The 22575-nt window shown below is 36.1% G+C and overlaps 1 protein-coding gene across 2 annotated transcripts in view; it reads right to left on the reverse strand.

Annotated features, from left to right (window-relative positions):
- The window catches only part of LOC131407282 (cytochrome P450 2C19-like), a 33205-nt gene extending 19131 nt beyond the window's left edge, over positions 1-14074 (reverse strand). Inside the window, exons 1-5 of one of the 2 annotated variants that reach the window (XM_058543591.1) lie at positions 13907-14074; positions 12473-12635; positions 12154-12303; positions 6373-6533; positions 4993-5169 (exon numbers count right to left, since the gene is read on the reverse strand). In XM_058543591.1, the coding sequence (XP_058399574.1) occupies positions 4993-5169; positions 6373-6533; positions 12154-12303; positions 12473-12635; positions 13907-14074 (819 nt within the window). The remainder of the gene's footprint in view (positions 1-4992; positions 5170-6372; positions 6534-12153; positions 12304-12472; positions 12636-13906) is intronic. The other variant, XM_058543592.1, reaches the window with a different exon arrangement.
- Between the last annotated feature and the right edge of the window lie 8501 nt (positions 14075-22575).

Below are 22575 nucleotides of genomic sequence, written 5' to 3' on the forward strand. Positions count from 1 at the left end.
ACCATTTTCTCTCTTCTTCTTCTCCTGGGGCCCCTATAATGTCAATGTTAGCACACTTGTTGTTTTCCCACGGGCCCCTTAGATATTCTTATTTTTCTTAACTCTTTTTTCTCTTTACTGTTCTGATTGGGTGATTTCCACTACCCAGTTTTCAAGGTCACCTACCCAGTCTTCTGTCTCATCTAGTCTACAGTGGATTCCATCTAGTGTATTTTTCATTTCAGTTTTTGTATTTTTCAGCTCTGATTGGTTCTTTCTTATATTTTCTCTCTCTTTATTGAAGCTCTCACTGTGTTCATACATTCTTCTCCCAAGTTCACTGAGCATTCTTATGACCATTACTTTGAATTCTTTATCAGGGAGTTTACTTATCTCCATTGTATTTAGTTCTTTTTCTGATATTTTGTCTTGTTCTTTCATTTGGGACATATTCCACTGTCTCCTCATTTTGCCTAATTCTCTGTGTTTGTTTCTATATATTACCTAAATCAGCTACCTCTCCCAGTCTTGAAGGAGTGGCCTTGTATAGGAGATTTCCTGTGGGAGCAAGAAGTGCAGTCTTCCCTGGCCATCTGAGCCAGGCACTCAAGAGGTACCCCCTATCTGGGCTGTGTGAGCCCTCCTGCTGTTACTGAGCTGTGACTGTGGCATGCTGGTGTGAGGGGCTGGCTCCCAGCCTGCTGCAGGGTGCAGTCACAGTGCTTTGACAGGTGAGGCAGGCCCCTGGCCCAGTTTCTGGTTGCATCCACACCTGCTGCACAAGTCAGTGGGTGGGGCTGGTTCCAGGCCTCCGGCTAGGTGCATTTGTGACTGCTTTGTCACATTGGTTGATGGTGCTATTCCATGGCTGTTTGCTAGGTGCCTCAGCAACTGTTGCAACATGTTGGTGGGCAGGACTGGCCCCTTTTCTGTCTGAGAGGCATGTCCGCGACTGCTTTAGTGATTTGGTAGGTGGGGTTTTCAGTGAAGTGCACCCAGTGGGACTAGGAGATTAGAGGAAGAATTCCAAAATGGCACCTACCAGTGCCAATATTAGCAAGGTATACTGAGATTGCAAAAATGGCTCCCGTTAGTGTCTCAGTCCTTCGAAGGAGTCTTGGAGGATTCACACCTCTCTGGTTGATGCTTTAAAGTCAGTAAATGAGTCTCCTTTACCTACATTCTATGGATTTTTCAGACTGGTGTATTTTGATGGTTTCCAGGTTGAATTAATCTGCACACAAGCACTTTAAGAGCACATTTTGCATTCCCTATATTTTATAATTTTCCTGGACATAATTCCCATTGGTTTTTCAAAGCATGATTCTTGGGGGGCTTGTCTCTCCTGTGCAGGATCTAAAGGTTGTAGTGACTGATGAAAAGCTCAAATCTCTTGCTCCTCAGGGAAATGTTTCATACCTTTGAGATCTCTCCCGATTGTGGATTGCTGTGGCTGCAGTGTGGTTTTGCTTTGGTGAGCCCATGACTCTGTCTTTTTTACTTGTATTGATACTGTCCTTTTATCATTTGTTATGGAGGCTCTGGTCATCCAATCTTCAGGTCTCCTTCAGAGTGAATTATTCCAAATGTATTTGTAGATTTGGTGTCTGTGGGAGGAGGTGAGTTCGAGATCTTCCTATGCCACCATCTTGAACTTCTTCCCATATATATAATCAAATTAAAATCAATTTTAGACCAAGAAGACATAGCTAAAACTATAATACTGTTAGAAGAAAACATAGGCATAAATCTTTGTGACCTTGTATAATGTAATTTTTCTTCGAATTACACCAAAAGCACGAGCAATCAAAGAAAAAACAAATAAAGTGGACTTGATCAAAATAAGAAACTTTTCAGCTTCAAATGACAACATCACGAAATAAAAAGATAACCCACAGAAAAGGACAAAATATTGGCAAAATATCTGATAAGGGATTTCTATCTAGAATACATAAGAACCCTTACAACTCAACAATAAATAAAAATAAATAACCTTGGAATAAATGGGAAAATAATCTGAAAAGACATGACTCCAAAGGCTATATACAAATGGTCAATGAAAATGAGCTCAACATCTTTATCCATCAGGAAAATGTGAATCAAAACTACAATGAGGGGCTTGCCTGGTTTCATAGCAGTTAAGTTCATGTGCTCTGCTTCAGTGGCCCAGGGCTTGCGGGTTTGGATCTCAGACCTGAACCTACATACCACTCATCAAGCCATGCTGTGGTGGCATCTAACATAAAAATTAGAAGAATATTGGCACAGATGTTAGCTCACTGACAATCTTCCTCAAGCAAAAAGAGGAAGATTGGTAACAGATGTTAACTCGGGGCCAATCTTCCTCAAACACACACACACAAATTACAGTGAAAGACCATTTCACACCTATTAGGATTGCTATAATCAAAACTGCAGATACTAACAAGTGTAGATGTGTATACGGAGAAATTGGAACCCTCATACACTACTAGTGGGAATATAAAATGGTGCAGCTGCTTTTCTGCTTGTGCTTTCTTCTAAGAGTTTTATAGTTTTAGCTCTTCAATTTAGATTTTTGATCCAGCCTCAGTTCCTCAAAAGGTTAAACATCGAGTTACAATATGACCCAGTATTTCCACTCCTAAGTATATATCTAAGAAAAATAAAAACATATGTGCACACAAAAACTTCTACACAAATACTTATAGAAGCATTATTCATAAATTCATAATAGCCAATAAATGGAAAAAGTGAAATATCCATCAATGAATGAAGGAATAAATAAAATGTTGTATACCCACATAATGGAATATTATTCATCCATAAATGGAATGAAGTCCTGATACATGCAGCAATGAAAAGAAACCTTGAAAACATGCTAAGTGAAAGCAGTACTTTCAGTTATGCTAAATGAAAAAAGCCAGTCACAGAAGACTACATGTTGTAAATTTGACTTATTTAAAATATGCAGAATAGGAAGATCTAACAGAGACAGAAATTAGATTAGTGGTTACCTAGGGCTGGCATGTTTAGGAAAAAAGGAAGAATGACTGTTAAAGAGTATGGAATTTGTTTTCAGAGTGATGAAAATGTTCTGAAATTGATTGTGAAGATGTTTTCAGAACTCTGAAAATACTAAAAACCATTAAATTGTGCACTTCAAGTGGGCAAGTGGTATGATATGTTAATGATATCTCAACAAGCTGTTACAAAAAATAAATTAATCTAGATCTTAAATACATTGTGAAGCCAGAGAAACAATAATATTTTTAAATATAGTATTCAGGAAATAACCATTTGAAATAGAAATACCAGAGATCTTAGAGCTCTCCCTGACCTGAGATTAATGAATAGGCTTCACAGCATCAGGGAATCCCCAGTAATTGTGTACAAAATATGGTGAACGTATGTAGGTGCATTCTTCCGGAAAAGTGTCCACAAGTTTCGTCAGATTCTTAAATTAACAGAACCCCAAAAGAATAAGAATCTTTGCTCTAACAAAAGAGAAGGCAGAGAGTAGAAGTAATTTGTTTTTTCTCTCTTACAGTTTCTTCAAATCATTTCATCTTCTGACTTCATTACATCTAGAACACATGCTTTGAAGGTCTACATCAAATTCTATGTGTAATTCTTTGAATATCATCTCTTTCAGCATCTTTGACTCGCTTCACATCTTGCCCTAATAACTTATTTTTCATATCTTTCCAGTGTTACAAAGTGGTTGAATAAAATAATCATGGCCTCAGGGGAAAGAATTTTCTTGTCTAAATTTAGCTCTTTTCAAATTACTCTGGAGTCTACCTCACCTCACATCAATGAAAACCTTGTACCAACACAAGTGTTTTCATGGTATCTATAACCTTTTTTACTCAGTTTTTCAATTTCACCTTACCACTATTTAAATTCATCATTTAAATCTATGCCACTTTGGTTGAACTTCCCATAGGGACGTTTGGTCTCATCCCAGAAATTTCCTACACAAGCCCCTGTAATTTGGCTCCCATCCTTCCCTCTCTATTAAAACCACTCCGTATAGAACTCCTCTGACACAAAGCCTAATCAAATCCAAGGACCTTCCCAGGGACGGTATTATTTCCCAATTTTATCTGTTCCATTTCTTCTAAAATGTTGCTTTTGCTTTAACTTCCATGACACAGCCTAATCAATTCTCATCTTAGATCTCTGAGTATATGATAAGATGGATAACCTTGATTTTATTTGAGACTCCTTTGCACTTCTATGGTCCAGACTTCCATGAAGTCTAAGTTTAAAGAAATGAAAAATCTCTAAGCTAGTCCTTGAGTTCCATTTTCATCATTTGGATCCCTCTACAGGATGTGCAAGATAATTTTTCCTAATTATTATATGAATTCCATTCTTGTTTTGGTTCATATTTCTTCCTGATCAAATCAAAATTTTCCCCCCAGCATTCATGCTTACTGATTATTTGAGAAACACCAACTGCCCACTCTGTTCAAATTCATTTTCTGTTACATTCAATTAAGGCTTCTCTTTTCTATCTACCTACACTTTTTGCCAACACACACATCTGAACTTCTGCGTACACCATTCAACCTATCAGAAACTCTCTATCCTGTCCCTCATTGAAAATATTTCATGATCTAATCGAACCTCAGAACATACAGGAAGCCAACCTTGGTCAAGACTTTCCTTCTCATTCTTCCATATGTTGCTGACTACAAATGATTATGTCCATCTTCATTTTATAGCTTAATGGTTTGTATTTTGTAGCTTTTTTGTAATTGTATCCATTTCACCTGAGTTGTACATTCCGTCCTTCCTCAAGTATGCTATTAGCACTTAAGAACAAGGTCCATGTATTCTAGTCATTTAATAATTCAATTTTAAATTTTCCATGATGTTTAGTGCAGATCCATACACATAGTAAGTAATTTAAGTGCTTTTCAAGCATTTTTTGCCTGACTTTTTATACATCGCTGGTAGCTACAGAGTTAATAAACCCCAAAATGCACAAGCAGTCAAATAATTGAGCTGTTGTTACCATTTTACCTGTTCCATTTTGATCAGGAAACAATCAATGAAGTCCCGAGGATTGTTAATGTCTAGAGATTTTTGGTGTTCTTTTATTTTCTCCAAAAGATAACTTCTTATATAAGCAACATTTTTAAGTAATTTGTTATGACTCCCTGGGAAATAATCAATGAAAGCAGGAAAATTATTGCAGACCTGAAAGAGAAAAAAAAATCATTGATTAAATAAAAAAGACACAATGAAGGCAAATATATATATCATATGCCAAATCCTGGTTAGAAATTGTTACTATAAAAATGAATAAAATATGATGTCTACCTTGAGGGGGAAATTTTCACTGCACATATATGGTAATTATGCTTACAAAGATTTCAGGAAGAAAACTATGACGAGAGGATAAAGATGATAATCATTTCCTATGCTCATACATCACTTTTAAAAATAGAAAAAAAACAGGTTTATATCAGATCTTTAATTTTTTACATCTATTCTTTTCCAACCTGGAAATATAAGGTGGCATGAATTCCTATGATTCACATTATGAAGATGAGAACAGAAGTTAAGGGAGTTTGAGTAACCTGATAAAGAACATAAGCTGGTCTCTGCTGATTCTCCCTTGCATCAAGCAGCCTCACAGACAGAATCAGTACTTTAGAATGGAGAAGGTCTTGAAACTACCTTGAAATACAATTGAGCATTTTATGGACAAAATAACTATGCACAAGAGCAGTTAAGTGACTTCTCTAAGATTATACAATAATCTTTTAGACAGAATACTAGACATAAAGTCACACTCAGCATAGGGGGAAATTGTGTTTGCTTAGGGTTCATATACCATAAAACTCAATCATTTTGTCATTCCTAACCCAATTATCTTGTCAGCTAGGATCCCAACTGAAGCATCAAACATCCTCTCCTTGCTCAGAGTTTCTTAGCAGCATCTGTGCTCCTAAACATCCTCCCTCTTTGGTATACTAAATTAGGATATTTCTGCCAAATAATGTGATGAGGAGGTGTCTAAGTTTGATTGGAGGGCAATCCTTGTGGGGAATGGAAGCCTTTCAACAAGGACCTGGATGTCCATTCAGTGCTATGGTTGTACTTTTTGGTCAGTTATCAAAATAATTTATGGAAACTAGGCTTTGAAATTTAGTGTAAAAACCACTGGACAGGGAGCAAATGGAGTTGAATTCAAGACCAGTATTTGGGCATTTATTTTCTTGTGCGTAAAATAAAGAGCTCAGCCATCTTTTCCAGAAGTTTACTCCATGACACTAAGCTCTGGGCAGGACTGTGATATTCAAACATTCACTTCACAGTTGGGTCCATAGAGAATTTTGGCCTTGTCAGAGAAAAGAGGATCAATGGTTACTCAGCAAGAAAGAATCTTGGTCTCACCTGCACCCATGGGGAGCTCAGAATCTTGACGTTTACATTCAATAGTTCCAACAAGTTAAGAAAATTCTTATCTTTATAATCAAAACGATTCTGGAAAATAATGGAGCAGATCACATTGCAGGGAGCACAGCCCAGGATAAAAGTGGGATTGCAAGGTGAGGCTAAAGAATTGGAAACATTTAAAAAATAAAATTAAATTGTACATATAAAAGTATTTGTCTTTGAGGTAACAGAAAAAAGTAATTTTAGAAACTTTACAGTAATATCTACCTAGATATTCCCTTAACAGGAAAAATTCATCATGCATAAAATCAACATACAGCTTTTACGTTAAGCTTGAGTTAACTATTACCTCCAAAATATTTTTATAATGATTTTCAGAATATTCATATGCACCACCTTTATTCACACCATTCTAACGTGAGATATCTCTTATTTTGGAGGGATATAGAGTACATTTAAAGAGGTCACTTTTTAAAACATTGAATGATTTATTAGTGCAAAATCACTTCTATCCTCAAAGCCTGTAAACAATCAAGGACTGATACAGGAATAAAAAATTGTTAGAGACTTAAACTTTTTATATTTAATGAATAGTTGAAATAATTGTTTGTAAAACAGCAGAAGGAAAGTCTAAAGAGACAGACATTATGGGTGAATTGCTGTATTTGAAGGAACCAATGTAAAAAAGGAGAATGCATCAATGATTTCTTGGAATAAACTAACATATGTGAACATAATACTCTCAAGAAACAGGAAAAATTTAAAACAAACAATTCTCCACTATACCTAAAAGAACTAGAAAAAGAACAAATGAAGCCCAAAGTCAATAGAAAGAAGGAAATAATAAAAATCAGAGCATAAATAAATGAAATACAAAGTAAAAAAAAAAAAACAATAAAAAGTATCAATGAAACTAAGAGATGGTTATTTGAAAAGATAAACCAAATTGACAAACCTTTAGCCAGACTTACTAAGAGAAAAAGAGAGAAGACTCAAATAAATAAAATCAGAATAAAAGACAACAGCTTATACAGAAATACAAAGGATTTTAAGAGAATTCTATGAAAGCTATACACCAACAAACTGGATAACCTCGATGAAATGGATATATTCTGAGAATCATATGTCACAATACTGAATCAAGAAAAAATAGAGAATCTGAATAGACCAATCACAGGGAAAGAGACTGAAACTGTAATCAGAAACCTCCCAAAAAATAAAAGTCCAAGACCAGATGGCTTCTCTGGTGAATTTAATCAAATATTCAAAGATGACTTAATATCTATCTTTCTCAAACTCTTCCAAAAAATTGAAGAGGAGGGGAAGCTTCCTAACTCATTCTACATGGCCAACATTACCCTGATACCAAAACCATACAAGGACAACACAAAAAAAGAAAATTACAGGCCAGTATCACTGATGAACATAGATGCAAAAATCCTCAACAAAATATTAACAAATCAAAACAAGAATACATTAAAAGGATCATATACCATGGTCAAGTGGGATTTATTCCAGGCATGCAGTCATGGTTCAACATCCACAAATAAATCAATGTAATTTACCACTTTAACAAAATAATGAATAATAATTACATGAAAGTCTCAATAGATGCAGAGAAAGCATTTGAGAAAACACAACATTCATTTGTGATAAAAATTCTCAATAAAAGGGGTATAGAAGTAAAGCACTTCAACAGAATAATGACCATATATGACAAAATCACAGCCAACATCATCCTCAACAGTGAAAATCTGAAAGCTATTCCTCTGAGAATAGGAACAAGATAAAGATTCCCACTCTATACACTCTTATTCATCATAGTATTGGAAGTTGTAGCCAGAACAATCAGGGAAGAAAAAAAATAAAAGTGATCCAAATTGGAAAGGAAGAAGTAAAACTGTCACTATTTGCATATGACATGATTCTGTATATAGAAAACCCTAAATAATCCACCAAGATACTGTTATAAATAATCAACAAATAAAGTAGAGTTGCTGGGTACAAAATCAACATTCAAAAATCAGTTGTACTTCTGTACACTACTAATGAACTAGCGGAAAGAGAAATCAAGACTACAATCTCATTTACAATGGCAACAAACAGAATAAAATACCTAAGAATAAGTTTAACCAAGGAGGTGAAAGGCTATACACTGAAAAGTATAAGACATTATTGAAAGAAATCAAAGAAGATATAAAGAAGTGGACAGATATTCCATGCTCATGGATTGGAAGAATAAATATAGTTAAAATTTCTGTATTGCCTAAAGCAATCTACAGATTCAGTGCAATCCCAATCAGAATCCCAATGACATTCTTCATGGAAATAGAACAAAGAATCTTAAAATTTATATAAAACAACAAAAGACCCTGAATAGCCAAAGTAATCCTGAGGAAAAAGAACAAAGTTGAAGGTATCACACTCCCTAACTTCAAAATATACTACAAAGTTGTAGTAATCAAAACAGCATGATACTGGCAGAAAAACAGACACACAGATCAATGGAACTGAATTGAGAACCCAGTAATAAACCCACACATTTATGGACAGCTAATTTTCAACAAAGGAGCCAAGAACACATAATGGAGAAAAGAAAATCTCTTCAGTAAACAGTGTTGGGAAAACGTGACACCCATGTGCAAAAGAATAAAAGTAGACCATTATCTTACACTATACAAAAAATTAACTCAAAATATATTAAATGCTTGAATATAAGACCTGAAACCATAAAACTCATAGAAGAAAATATAGGCAGTACACTCTGAAATCTGTCTTAGCAGTATCTTTTTGAACACCAAGTCTACTCAGGCAAGGGAAACAAAAGAAAAAATAAACAAATGGAACTACATCAGACTACAAAGCTTATGCATGGCAAAGGAAACCATCAACAAAACATAAAGACAAGCCACCAACTGGGAGAAAGTATGTGCAAATCAGATACCCGACACAGGGTTAATTTACAAAATATATAAAGAACTCATAACAACTCAACAGCAAAAAAATGATCAACCCAATCAAAATATGGGGGGAGGGAGAAGGGTGTAAGGGATAATTCGGCACATGTGTGTGGTGATGGATTGTAATTAGTATTTGGGTGGTGAACATGATGTAATCCATGCATAAATAGAAGTATAATGATGTACACCTGAAATTTATACAATGTTATAAACCAATGTTACCGCAATAAGCAAACAAACAAAAAAAAGAAAAACGTTCTGTCAAAACATAAAAAAAAAAAATGCGCAAAAAATATGAACAGACATTTTTCCAAAGAAGACATACAGATGGCCAACAGGCATATGAAAAGATGTTCAACATGACTACTTATTAGGGAAATGCAAATTAAAACTACAATGACTTACCACATCACATCTGTCAGAATGGCTATAATTAACAAGACAAGAAATAACAAATGTTGGAGAAGATGTGGAGAAAAGGGAACCCTCATACACTGCTAATGGGAATACAAATGGGTGCAGCCATTATGGAAAACAGTATGGAGATTTCTCAAAAAATTAAAAAGAGAAATACCATATGATCCAGCTATTCCATGACTGAGTATTTATCCGAAGAACATGGAATCAACAATTCAGAGAGATTTATGCATCCCTATGTTCATTGCAGCATTATTCACAATAGCCAAGATGTGGAAGCAACCCAAGCGCCCTTCAATGGATGATTGGATAAAGAAGATGTGGTATATATACACAATGGATTACTACTCAGCCATAAAAAAAGACAAAATCATGCCATTTGCAACAACACGGATAGACTTTGAGAGTATTATGCCAAACCAAATAAGTATATTCCATTTATGCTTAAGTATATTTCATTATGCATATCAAATAACGGTAAGAGAAAGACAAATACCATAGGATTTCACTCATATGTGGAAGATAAACAAACACGTAGATAAAGATAATAGATTAGTGGTTACCAAAGGAGCAGGGGTTGGGGGGAGGATGCAAGGGGTAAAGGGACACATATGTACAATGACAGATAACAGCTAGACTACTGGCAGTGAACACATCTATACCGAAACTGAAATATAATAATGTACACCCAAATTTCCACAATGTTTTAAGCCAATAAGACCTCAGTAAAATAATTAAAAAATAAGTAAAATAAAAGTAAAATGAGAAATTTTTATTTCAAACTGAATCCCAGGTAAGGCAAACAAAAAAGGTTAAACTGATAAATGGAGTCCTTTATTTCTTCCTTTCATGTTTAGAAAACAAAAATAATTTTCTACATTAGGAAGTAAAGCCCACCATCTCCAATTACTCCCCAAATTTAATTTACTTGGACAAAACAGTCCTCTTGTGAACCTCTGGGTTATTGTTCTGCATAGTCATTAACAGAATAGTATAGTTTAATAAATTTTAAAATTTGACCATCATTTTATCAATTCTATTATTTTATAGGTAAAGAAATTAAAATAGAGGAAAGGTCTTCTTTTGGTGGAGATCTGCAAAATAAAATTGTAATCAATTGATCAATAAACTTTATACGTAAAAAGCTCCCAAATTCTCTTCCATAGACTTAATTAAAGGTGACTTGAATCATAAAAGATGTGAAGAAACTCGAGGGCATTGAATGACAGGAAACCTGGTGAGTTACCTGCTTCTACACCAGGCTCCTTGACACATTCCAGGGTTCTAAACTTTCAAAAAAAGTTTTATTTTAGCTAAGGAGGTAGAGAGTAATTTGCAACACCTAGGGAATGTGTGTGTGTGAGAGAGAGATTCACAGGTAAAATCTGATTTGCAGTCTTTCCTTTCACTTCATTTAGGAGATAAATTTTAAAATAGGTCAATTTGGAATCCAAGCAGAAAATCAGAATCATTGTGAAAATCACTTCATAGGTTACTAGAGCTGGTAGTGGGAGGTAAATAATTACCATTTAATTCTAATCCAAAATCCAATAAAGAGGGGAAAAAATGAGAAAAATTGAAAACAGAGCCAATTAGAGTTAGGGAGAGGGATTAATAATATTTCATGTCTAGTTAAATAAATCATTATACCACTTGGTATTTGTGTATTTTGCAGAATTATACTGTAGCGTATATATTCACAAAATATGTAACTCAATATAGCAAGCAGTAGGTGGTACGAAATAATTCATGCTGATAGTTTTAAAATCATGCCTTGTTTACATGAAAATTATAATTGATGCGAATTCTACAAAGATATAACAAAGCAATTTAAATGATATATTAAACTATAAACCATATATAGCATGATTACTGGTGGGAACTGTAGACAGAAATGTTGGAAAAACCCCTCAGACTTGTCAGTGAGGAGGACCATACAAACATAGTCCAATTAGGTGAGAGCACATGTCAGTTGGTTCAGCAACATAAGTGTGTGAAAGGTTATTCGCACTTGACAAGTGTTCCCTGGTGACATGTTCTGGCATAGATAACCCACGATGATGCTATTGGAAAAACAGTGCTCTTTAAATTAAAAAAAAAATTAGACTTCTACTTTTACAATATAATGATTTGAAAATAAACAAAGAAAGCTGGAATAGAATAGGATTAAATGCCCTTGAATACTGCCATTGTATGCACAATCATGAGTGTACACACACAACAAGCAGACATACACAAAAGCTCCCTTGGTTCTCTGCTTTACACCCTCTCTCCTCCACCTGCAGCCTGGCAGCCACTACCCATATGAAACGTTTGACAGCCCTTGAAGAATTTTTAAGGACGTTATTAGAGAAGAGAGCAGTCTGTTAAGGTCAGAGTTACAGAGTACAGAATCACTCACCATTGGTTTTTCTCAACTCCTCCACAAGGCAGCGGGCTTCCTCTTGAACACGATCTTCAATGCTCCTCTTCCCCATCCCGAAATTCCTCAGGGTCATGAGGCAAAAGCGCCGGATCTCCTTCCATCTCTTCCCATTGCTGAACACTATTCCTATCAGAGGGGAAACAGAAACCGGAAGGGAGGTTCTTGGCAAGGAAGAGGAAGCTGACACTTGGCAGCCTAGTGGATAGGCCAAGCTCTGCTGAGCAGATCCTTAAATTCATGTTTTCCATCCTCCCCACCCCCATTACCAATGCTGAACATGCACACACACACCTACCTTGTCCTTTACTAGCTCTTTCAAAAATTGGGAAATGGCCTCTTCCAGAGAACTCCTCTCCCAGGTCAATCAGGGCTTCCTTCACTGCTTCATATCCATGCAGCACCACGGTGGGCTTCAAGCCCAAATACAGAGTGAACACTGGGCCATAGACTTTTGAGAGCTGGGAAATGGAAAGATCATGAAAATACTAGCAAAAGAAGTCACAATTTGGTCTATATTTTGTGCATGATTCAACTGATATTATCATCCTCTATTTTATATTTTTATTCTGCCATCTCAGCTTTAAATTCTTCTGAATTTTATTCATAAATATGATGATTATTATAGCTGCCACGTATGGATGGCCTATGATGTGCCGTGCAATGTCCTGTGTAATTGGTACACAGATTACATATAATTCTCACATCAACACATTCAGCAAGTTTATTTGCCCTGTTACACAAATAAAGAAACTGAAGTCAGAGAATTACAAATTCTTTTGCAATGTACCATGGCTAATAAACAGAAGACCCAATTTGAAGTTATGTTTTGTCAGCATCTGATGCCTGAGCAATTTATCAGTCCCCAATGCCTCCCTGCTTTGGAAGAATATGAGGCTGATTGCTTCAGGATGACCTGTGGAATTCTTCCCATGGGAATTCTGATTTAGTAGCCTTGTAATGAATACTAGAAATCTGTGTTTTTAAAAATGAGCCCAGATGATTCTAAAACCTACTGCAGTGTGAAACCACTTGTATTGCTAACACAGAAGGAGAGGAAGCATCACAGAGGCAATGCATGAACACGTAGCATCTCATGGAAGAACAATTTCTTCTATCCTGCAGCATTCATAAGGTACAGACAGCAGCTTTGTGCAGAATCCGAAAGGATTCCCTTACCACCTAATGGATCCTGAATGATTATTTCTTTCACTCAATTATGCTGATCCTGAGCCAGTAGCTATTTCTTTACATTAGACATAACTTTCTTCTTCAGAGAAGTTTAATTTTCATAACTAATGTGAAGAACATGCATAGTTCCTAAAGAATGTAAATTCTTGAATGAAATCGCTAATCATCTTTTTTCCCTTCTGGCAAAAAACCTCAAAAAATGACTCTGAAACAATAAAGGGCAGCAGCACTCTAGACTTTTGCCACTATTATTTTGATCCTCTTTTAGGATGACTTAAATATTTCTCTTCTCCAAAAAGGCATTACTTCATTCCAATATCTGACAATTATAAACTAGAAAAAGCAATGGAAACATTAGAATTAAAAAAACATAAAAACAATAAAAAATTTTCTTTACAAAACATTGTATAGCAAATACGGTGAGTATTTTCTGCACAATGATGTAATTTAAACATTTGCCACCAAGAATACATTTTATTTAAAAGAAAGATTCATTTACTTACTCTTTCCAAGCCACAGAAGGAGCATACAAGATACTTACATTGATTAAGGACTTGCTGATGTCGTTAACATCTAACTGCAGGATATTTCCAATAACAGGGAGAGGAGTGGGGCCAGGTGGGAGCTTCGCTTTCCTGGAGCTCTGTTTCCAGAGTGAAAGGAGAAGCAAACAGGAGAGACAGAGCACCAGGCCCACAACTGGATCCATTGTCTCTTCTTACTTAGACGACTGTGAGCCTGATATCCAAAGTTTTTATAACTCCCTGTTGATTCAACATGTGCTTCTTTGATGTATAAAGTGACCAATCAATCAGCTAAATCAACTGTAATCCCTTCAGATGGACTTTTGGCCCACTGATAAAGATAAAAATATAGTGTTCTTTAGCCTTGCTCTTCTTCTTTCCAATCTCTTATCCTTGAGATTCTGGTTTAGTTGGTCTGGTCTAGGTCTAGGAAGTGATAATTAGAAAACAAACAAATATCATTAGGTGGCTTCAAGTGCAGCAGGATAAGGAACCACTGAAGTAAATGATTTGGTCCAAAATGTTGCTCAGCATTCTGGATTCTCAGACTGATGACCAGTTCGGAATTTATGACTTAAGGGGAAATCAGTGCATTCTATTTCGTATACATAAAAAATGTTTATTTTGTAATGTTTTATCAAACACTAAGATAGTTTCTCCTTGAAAATGGAAAACTTTTAAATATTTTAATGTACAGTACTAACTATACAGCAGCCTAAATATAAAATTGCTAGAATAATTCACATCTTGAATAACCATACATATATCAGGTAAATGGCTGAGTAAACATACGCACCTTTACCATTAAACCCTCTAGAAATCACAGAATAGTATATATTGATTGATTAATTGATTGATTGAGGAAGATTAGCCCTGAGTTAACATCCATTCCCAATCATCCTCTTTTTGCTGAGGAAGATTGACCCTGGGCTACCGTCCGTGGCCATCTTCCTCTGCTTTATACGGGATACTGCCACAGCATGGCTTGATGAGCGGTGCGTCGGTCCACTCCTGGGATCCGAACCTGCAAACCCCAGACCGCCAAAGTGGAGCATGTGAACTTAACTGCATTGCCACTGGGCCGGCCCCCTTACCCTTTATTTTTATAATGGATAAAGGAAGACTCTGGGATCAAACAGCTCATACGTGGCAGGACTGAGATTATAACTGAGACCTTCTGGGGCCGGCCGGTGGCACAAGTGGTTAAGTGTGCATAGTCTGTTGCGGTAGCCCAGGGTTCACTGGCCGGGATGCCCATGATGGTGCACTATGGCTTATACCACTGCTGCCTCAAGAACAATGTTAGAAAAGCAAAACAAAACCTCCAAAATATTAATTACTTTGAATTTATACCCCATTTACCCTAGTTACGAAATAACAGGCTGCACATTAAATAAATGGCCCTTATTTGACTCCAAGGATAACAGGGCCATAGATTCTCGACTCTATTCCTCTCTCTATCCCTGCAGAGGTGAAACTTTCTCAGTGTAACTGAGGGAAGAGCCAGTCTCACAGAATTTAGGAGGGAAATCTTGAGAGACTGTGGCTTCTCCTGCCTCCCAGTCACCTCCTGACACAGCTTCTTCTGCTGCTTTTTTGGCCTGTCATTCTCAGAAATATTGAAATGAAGTATAGTATGCAGATGGAGGTTGTAGACCAAAAAACGGGTGTGGAATCAGTGGAGGATAGGAAGCTGAGACTTCTTTAAACAGACTCATAGCACAGAACCACCACCACATGCAGACCTGCAGACCTGAAAGGAGATGACACTTGGTGGTCATGAGGATCTAAACATTACCAGAATTATATGCATCAGTAGATAAATAGCCATATTGGTACAAAGTCATGTTCTGTAAAGATATCATTGCATTTGTTCGAAATTGATTAGTGCAGTTATTTCTAAGCTCTTTTAGGAAGGGAGAAATTAGGATGTGTCAAGATCTCAATTACCAAACGCTTCAGTTCTCATGTTTACAGGGAGACTGACAGCTAAAGAATTTTCACACCCATCATAACCCTTTTGGTTCTCTAAATTGTCTTTGCATAAGGTAAAATCATTCCCATTTTAATGACAAGAAAGCTGCCCTTGGAGTTTCAGCACTGTGGCTGAGGACACACAGACTGCAGGTGGTAGAGATCAGGCCCCACGTCCCCTGAGTCCTGCATGCTGCCTCCAAGCAAAACATTGATTTCAAGCAAGTTTTCCAAATTTACTGAGTGTGTACTGATTCAGTATTCCATGATTCCTGCTAAAAAGTTATGTTAAAAATAAATGTTAACTTAGTTAATAATTACAGCAACTGTTGGTTAAAATGGGGTTCAAAAAGCTTAGGTTTGTAACCTTTAGAACTTACGTGAGTCCAGGTCTTGGTGAACCTCTTATCTAGAACAAAGAGAAGCAGTAGTTTGCTGCTTGACTTACAAAGTTCTACACTCCAAGAGATATTCACTAGCTTATTTTAGATAAAAGAAGCTCCTTCGCTGTCTTTAGAGTAATTGTTTTATTCCCAGAGAGAAAAGTATCTCTACCCTGCTGCTCCTTCCCTCTGCTGAGGGTCCTCCCTGGCCCTTTCTTTAATAGAATGAAAGAATCACAGATAATTTGGAGATAGACGGTATCTGTGAGGTCAGCTAGTCTAATTTTTATTTTTAGCAATGAGAAATTTGTAACTTAGTGAAGTGAAGTGTCACCAATGCATCCATTCAAAACCTTATCTTAGAATCCAGGTTTCTCCACTCCTGGTTCAGTGACTTCTCACATTAAAGGGATTTCCCATTGCTGACCAAGTGGATGGACAGGAGAGCATCAGTGTGAAGCCCTCCACAGTCACAGAGTAATGCAAAATTTAGCTTGGCTTGAGTTGTGAGTTAGACTGTTATTTTTTAAATTAATAGACTTTATTTTTTAGAGCAGTTTTAGGTTCACATAAAAATTAAGCAGAAAGTACAGCGAGTTCCCACATACTCCTTCCCACACTCACCTGTAAGCTATCCCACCATCAACATCCCATGCCAGAGTGGTACATTTGTTACAATTGATGAACCATCATCAACACATAGTTATTAACAAAATATGACAGTTTATATTAGGGTTCACCTTTTCTGTTCTACTTTCTGTGGGTTTTGAAAAATATATACTGACATGTATCCACACCTATGCATTATACAGAATAGTTTCACTGCCTTAAAAGTCACATCCCCTGTGCTCCACCTATTCATTCCTCCCTCCCTCAAATGCTTAGCAACCACTGAGCCTCTTACTATCTCTATAGTTTTGCTTTTTCCTGAATGCCATATATTTGGAATCATACCTTATATAGTCTTTTCAGATTTATTTAGTAATATGCATTAAAGTTTCTTCCATGTCTTTTCATAACTAAATAGCTCATTTCTTTTTGGTACTGTATAAGATTCCATTGTATAATTGTACCATGGTTCATTCATACATTCACCTACTAAAGGATATCTTGACTGCCTCCAAGCTTTGTTCATTATGGATGAAGCTGCAATAAAAATTCACGTGCAGGTTTTTGTGTGACATATGTTTCCAACTCATTTGGTTAATACCAAGGAGTGTGATTGCTGGATTGTAGAGTAAAACTGTGTTTAGTTATTTTAAGAAACTGCCAAACTGTTTTTCAAACTGGTTGTACGCATTCCCACCAGCAATGAATTAGAGATCTTGTTCGTCCACATCTTGCTAACATTTGGTGTTGGCAATGTTTTAAATGTTAGCCATTCTAGGGTTGTATATCAACCCACTGTTGATTAACTTTGCAATTCCTATCATTTATTACATTGAACATCTTTTCACATGCATATTTGCCATCTGTATATCTTTGTTGGCAAGGTATGTGTCAGACTTTTTGTCCGTATTTCAATTGGATTCTTCATTTTCTTATTGTTGAGTTTTCAGAGCTCTTTGTATATTTTGGATAACAGTTCTTATCTGATATGTCTTTTGCAAATATTTTCTCTCAGTTTGGGGCTTGTCTTTTCATTCTCTTGATTGTGTCTTTTACAGAGCAGAAATTTTGAATTTTAATGAAGTCCAATTTATCAATTCTTTTTTTTCATGAATTGTGCCTTTTGTGTTATATTTAAAACGTTATCTTCTGACATCAGCAAGAGGTAGACTATAAGATTTCCTGCTCGTATCCCCACTCAGAAACAATAATTTGGCAGCAATTCATGGGCAAAACTGCCTTTGTAGGAGCTTTAGGATCCAGGAAGGAGGTTGCAAAACCCCAGTGGAGCCCAAGACTGAAGAGGGCCATTTTGAGAAGGCAGACCTGCAACCAGGTGGCAGGATCACCAACCACGGTCCTGACAACAGATCTGAAAACAGCTCCATCCCCCTACGGACTCAGCTACAGCCGCATTAGCAATGGTCCTACCTCCAGCATCACCCACCAAGTGACCCAGGAGGAATTTCCCCCTTCCATGCTTTAGGTAACAGGCCATCCAACCTTGGTCCTCGCTGTCGATGCTGAAGTGGGCTATGATGCATCCCTGGCCCCTTTCAGTCATGGTGCTAGAGCAGTCCTGCCCACCTAGTGATCTGGTAAGAGTCACACCTGCCTGTGCTTTCAGAGGTTGGCTCGCCAATATTAGTCCAATGGCAGGTCCTGAAGCAGCCCTGTAACTTGTTTACAGTCCCTCTCAGTCACAGTCTGTGCAATAGAGCTGCCAAGGGATCCACCCAGTGACTCAGCAAGATCACTCCCAGGGAACCAACAGGAGCTATGCTTGTCCTTGTGTGTGATAACATTCACGTCGTCACCAGTGCACCCTGAAGCAGACATTTGTCCCACCACCAGCCCCGCTGACCAATCTCTTGGAGGCAGTCCCATATGCCCAAGGACAAAGCAGGATGCACATTGTCCTAAGTACCTGGTAACAAATCACAGACCCCAGTGCAGACTTAGTAGTAACCATAATAAGCAGCTCCAACCCAATCCACCTGAGATCACAGAAGCAACCCCATCAGCCTAGGGGCCAAACAGAAGGAGATCTTTACCTGTTGAAATGAACATGTGAAGACAAGAATACATGTTTGTTACACAAATGCATAGACACAAACACAAGGCTACACAGATCATGGAGAATCAGGCAAACATAATACCATCAAAGGAAACTAATAAAGCTCCAATAACAAATCAAAACAAATAGAGATCTATGAATTGTATGAAAAGAATTCAAAATAATCATTTTAAATAATCTTAATGAAATGCGAGAGAACACACATAGAAACAAAATCAGGAAAACAATACATGAACAAAATAGGAAGTTTAATAAAGAAATAGAAATCATCAAAAAGAACCAAACAGAAATCCTAGAATTGAAGAATACAATGATTGAACTCAAAATTGCAACAGAGTTTCAAGGGAGACTTGATCATGCAGAAAACGGAATCAGCAAACTTGAAGGTAAGACCCATGAAACTAGCCAGTTAGAGCAACAAAGAGAAAAAACAAAAATGATGCACCCAACATAGGAGCACCTAAATACGTAAAGCAAATATTAACACATCTAAAGGCAGAATTAGACAGCAATACAATATTAGTAGGGACTTCAATACTCCACTTTCCTCAGTGGATAGATCATCCAGACAGAAAATCAATAAAGAAATTTTGGACTTAAATGATATGTTAGACCAGATGGACTTCACAGACATTTACAGAACATTCCACCAAAAGCAGCAGAATAGATATTCTTCTTAAGCACACATGGAACATCTACAGGATAGATCATTTATTAGGCCACAAAACAAATCTCATATATTTAAAAGGATTGAAATTACACCAGCCAAATGGTATAAAACTAGAAATCAATTACAAGAACAAAAGTGGAAAATTCAAATGTATTTGGAGAGTAAATAACATGTTACTGAACAACCAATGGGTCAGAGAAGAAGTTAAAAGAGAAATCAAAAAATATCTTGAATGCAGATCAAATTCATTCTCATTACTTGTTTATCTTAGACTATTCTCAATATTGTAGGCCCCAAAGGATATGCATAATTGTAGATGAAATTTAGAAAATGACACCATTAAAAGGACAAGGAACGAAAGTCTAATTCTAAGCTACACAAGCTTAAATCAGACACATGAAATAAAGAAAACGAGTATAATAAGAGGAAGAAGCCATTTACAAGAACCCAAGTGCTATTTTGCATAAGATGGCTATGTTACTTTGAAGGAAATGAAGTTTGATGAAATCTATGTTCTAATCTTTATAATGATATTCAGAGTTGTGTTACTTTATGAATAATGCCATTTTAATATAGTTCTTTCCTTTCTATCTGGTGTATAAGTAATTATATATTTATATTACACACACAAAATAACTTTATACCCCCTGCATATCCAACAATCCTGTCAATATATATGAATAATTTCTGGTAACAGAGAAGATACCTCTTAGTAAAATTTTAATTAATAGCCATCCACCCTCAGCACATGCAGCCTCTCTTTTAGTTTCTATTAACATACATCATTTTGTCCAGTGACTAAACTTCATAAAAATGAAATAAATAACAGTGTATATTAGAAAAAACAATATCAAAGAGACAAACTGAAATGTAAATAGAACAAACCATTATTTTGCTAATTGGTTTATAACTACAACAAATTAATACCGAGAATGCCCTGTAAAAAAAACAAGACAATAAATGTTCAAATATCAAGGTCTTCCATTAGGTAAGGCTGAAGATTTCAGTCTCTGGTATTTGGAATTGAGGCTACAGTCATTGTTTTTGGATGTGTCACTGGGTGTGTGGCACAAAACTTATGAGATGCAGAAAAAGCTGTTGTAAGAGGGAAGTTCATAGTGATGAATGCCTAATTTATGAAACAAGAGTATCTAAAATAAACAACACAAATTTACACATTAGGGAACTCGAAAAAGAAGATGAGACTAAGCCTACAGTTGGTAGAAGAAAAGAAATAACAAAGATCAGAGTGGAAATGAATAATATAGAAAGTAAAAGACAACAGAAAAGATTAATGAAACTAAGACTTGTCTTTCTTTCTTTCTTTTTTTGGTGAGGAAGATTAGCCCTGAGCTAATATCTGTTGCCAGTTTTCCTATTTTTGCTGAGGAAGATTAGCCCTGGGCTAACATCCATGCCCATCTTCCTCTACTTTATATGTGAGATGCCTGCCACAGCATGGCTTGACAAGCGGTGCATAGGTCTGGGCCTGGGATCTGAACCTGTGAACCCCAGGCCACTGAAGCGGAGCACAAAAACTTAACCACTACACCACCAGTTGGTCCAAGATCTGTCTTTTTGAAAAGATAAGTAGACAAATATTTAGCTAGACTCTCAAGAATAAAAAAGAGGACTCAAACAAAACCAGAAATGAAAGATATATTACAACTGATACCACAGAAATACAAAGGATCATAAGAGACTACTATGAACAATTATATGCCAACAAATTTGGAAAATCTAGAAGAAATGAATAAATTCCTTAAAAAATACAAGCTGCAATACTGAATCATGAAAAAATACAAAATCTGAACATTCTGATTACTAGTAAGGAGATTGATTCAGTAATCAAAACCCTCCCAATATATGGTGTGGTGACTATAGTTAATTATACTGTATTGTATATTTGAAAGTTACTAAGAAAGTAGATCTTAACATTTCACCAGAGGAAAAAATTTATAGCTATGTATGATGACAGTTGTTAACTAGACTTACTATGGTAATCATTTTACAATATACATAAACATGGAATCATTATGTTGTATACCTGAAACCAATATAAAGTTTTATGTCAATTACACCCCAATCAAAAAAATAAAAAGTAAAGAAGTAAATACAATAAACGAGCTCACATAAAAAGTTGGTAGTGGGTTTTTATAAGAATCTTATAAAAATATCTACAACATAACATAAGCATTGAGAACATTCATTGCATTAATGCAGGTCAGAGTCTAAAGGGGTTTCAGAAAACTAAGCATAAGTAGCCTCCTCTCATATCCATGGGAAAATATTAGAGATTAAAATCTGCTATAGTGCTGCCCCATAAAATATCTAGAATCATGTGAGCACCAGCACTTGCTGCTACAGTGATCTCTTAAGACAAAGGGACAGCATTTGGACCTGGAGAGCTTTGCCACAGAAAGTCGTTTTTCTAGCAAAGGTGGCTTTGCCCTTCCCTAGGCTCTCCAAGACAGCGAGTATTTACTAACAGACAGTGAGCTTCACTTGAGACTGAAGATGCCACTAAATTGAAGCAAACATCATTCAATGAGTTAATTAGTAAAATCTTTTTTCTATGCAACATCCTAAATATATCTTTGCGTCTACCTCCTATTCTCACTGTCAAGATTACACAGTTTCAGAAAATATAAGGTCAAAAAATTCATTCAATGAATTATCAGTTTTTGATTTTTTTTCTTTCTTTTAGCTTCTGCTCTGGGATCATTGCTTTCTGTGTATTGTTTCATCAAAATGGAAATTAAATTCACTTTTTACAACATATTTTCTCATATTTTACCCAAAGAGTAAGCTGATCTCAACAGATGTATACATCTGTAAAACAATAACATACATAAAGAATCAATATTTAAATATTTTTATATGTGCTTTTCCTAATGACTTAAACCATATATATAGTTCATTGATTTTTCTTTAATGTGAACAAAGAATTTTGGATGACTCTTTGTTAACAAA

This window comes from Diceros bicornis, chromosome 6 (genome assembly GCF_020826845.1).
Source record: "Diceros bicornis minor isolate mBicDic1 chromosome 6, mDicBic1.mat.cur, whole genome shotgun sequence".
Taxonomy (NCBI): domain Eukaryota; kingdom Metazoa; phylum Chordata; class Mammalia; order Perissodactyla; family Rhinocerotidae; genus Diceros; species Diceros bicornis.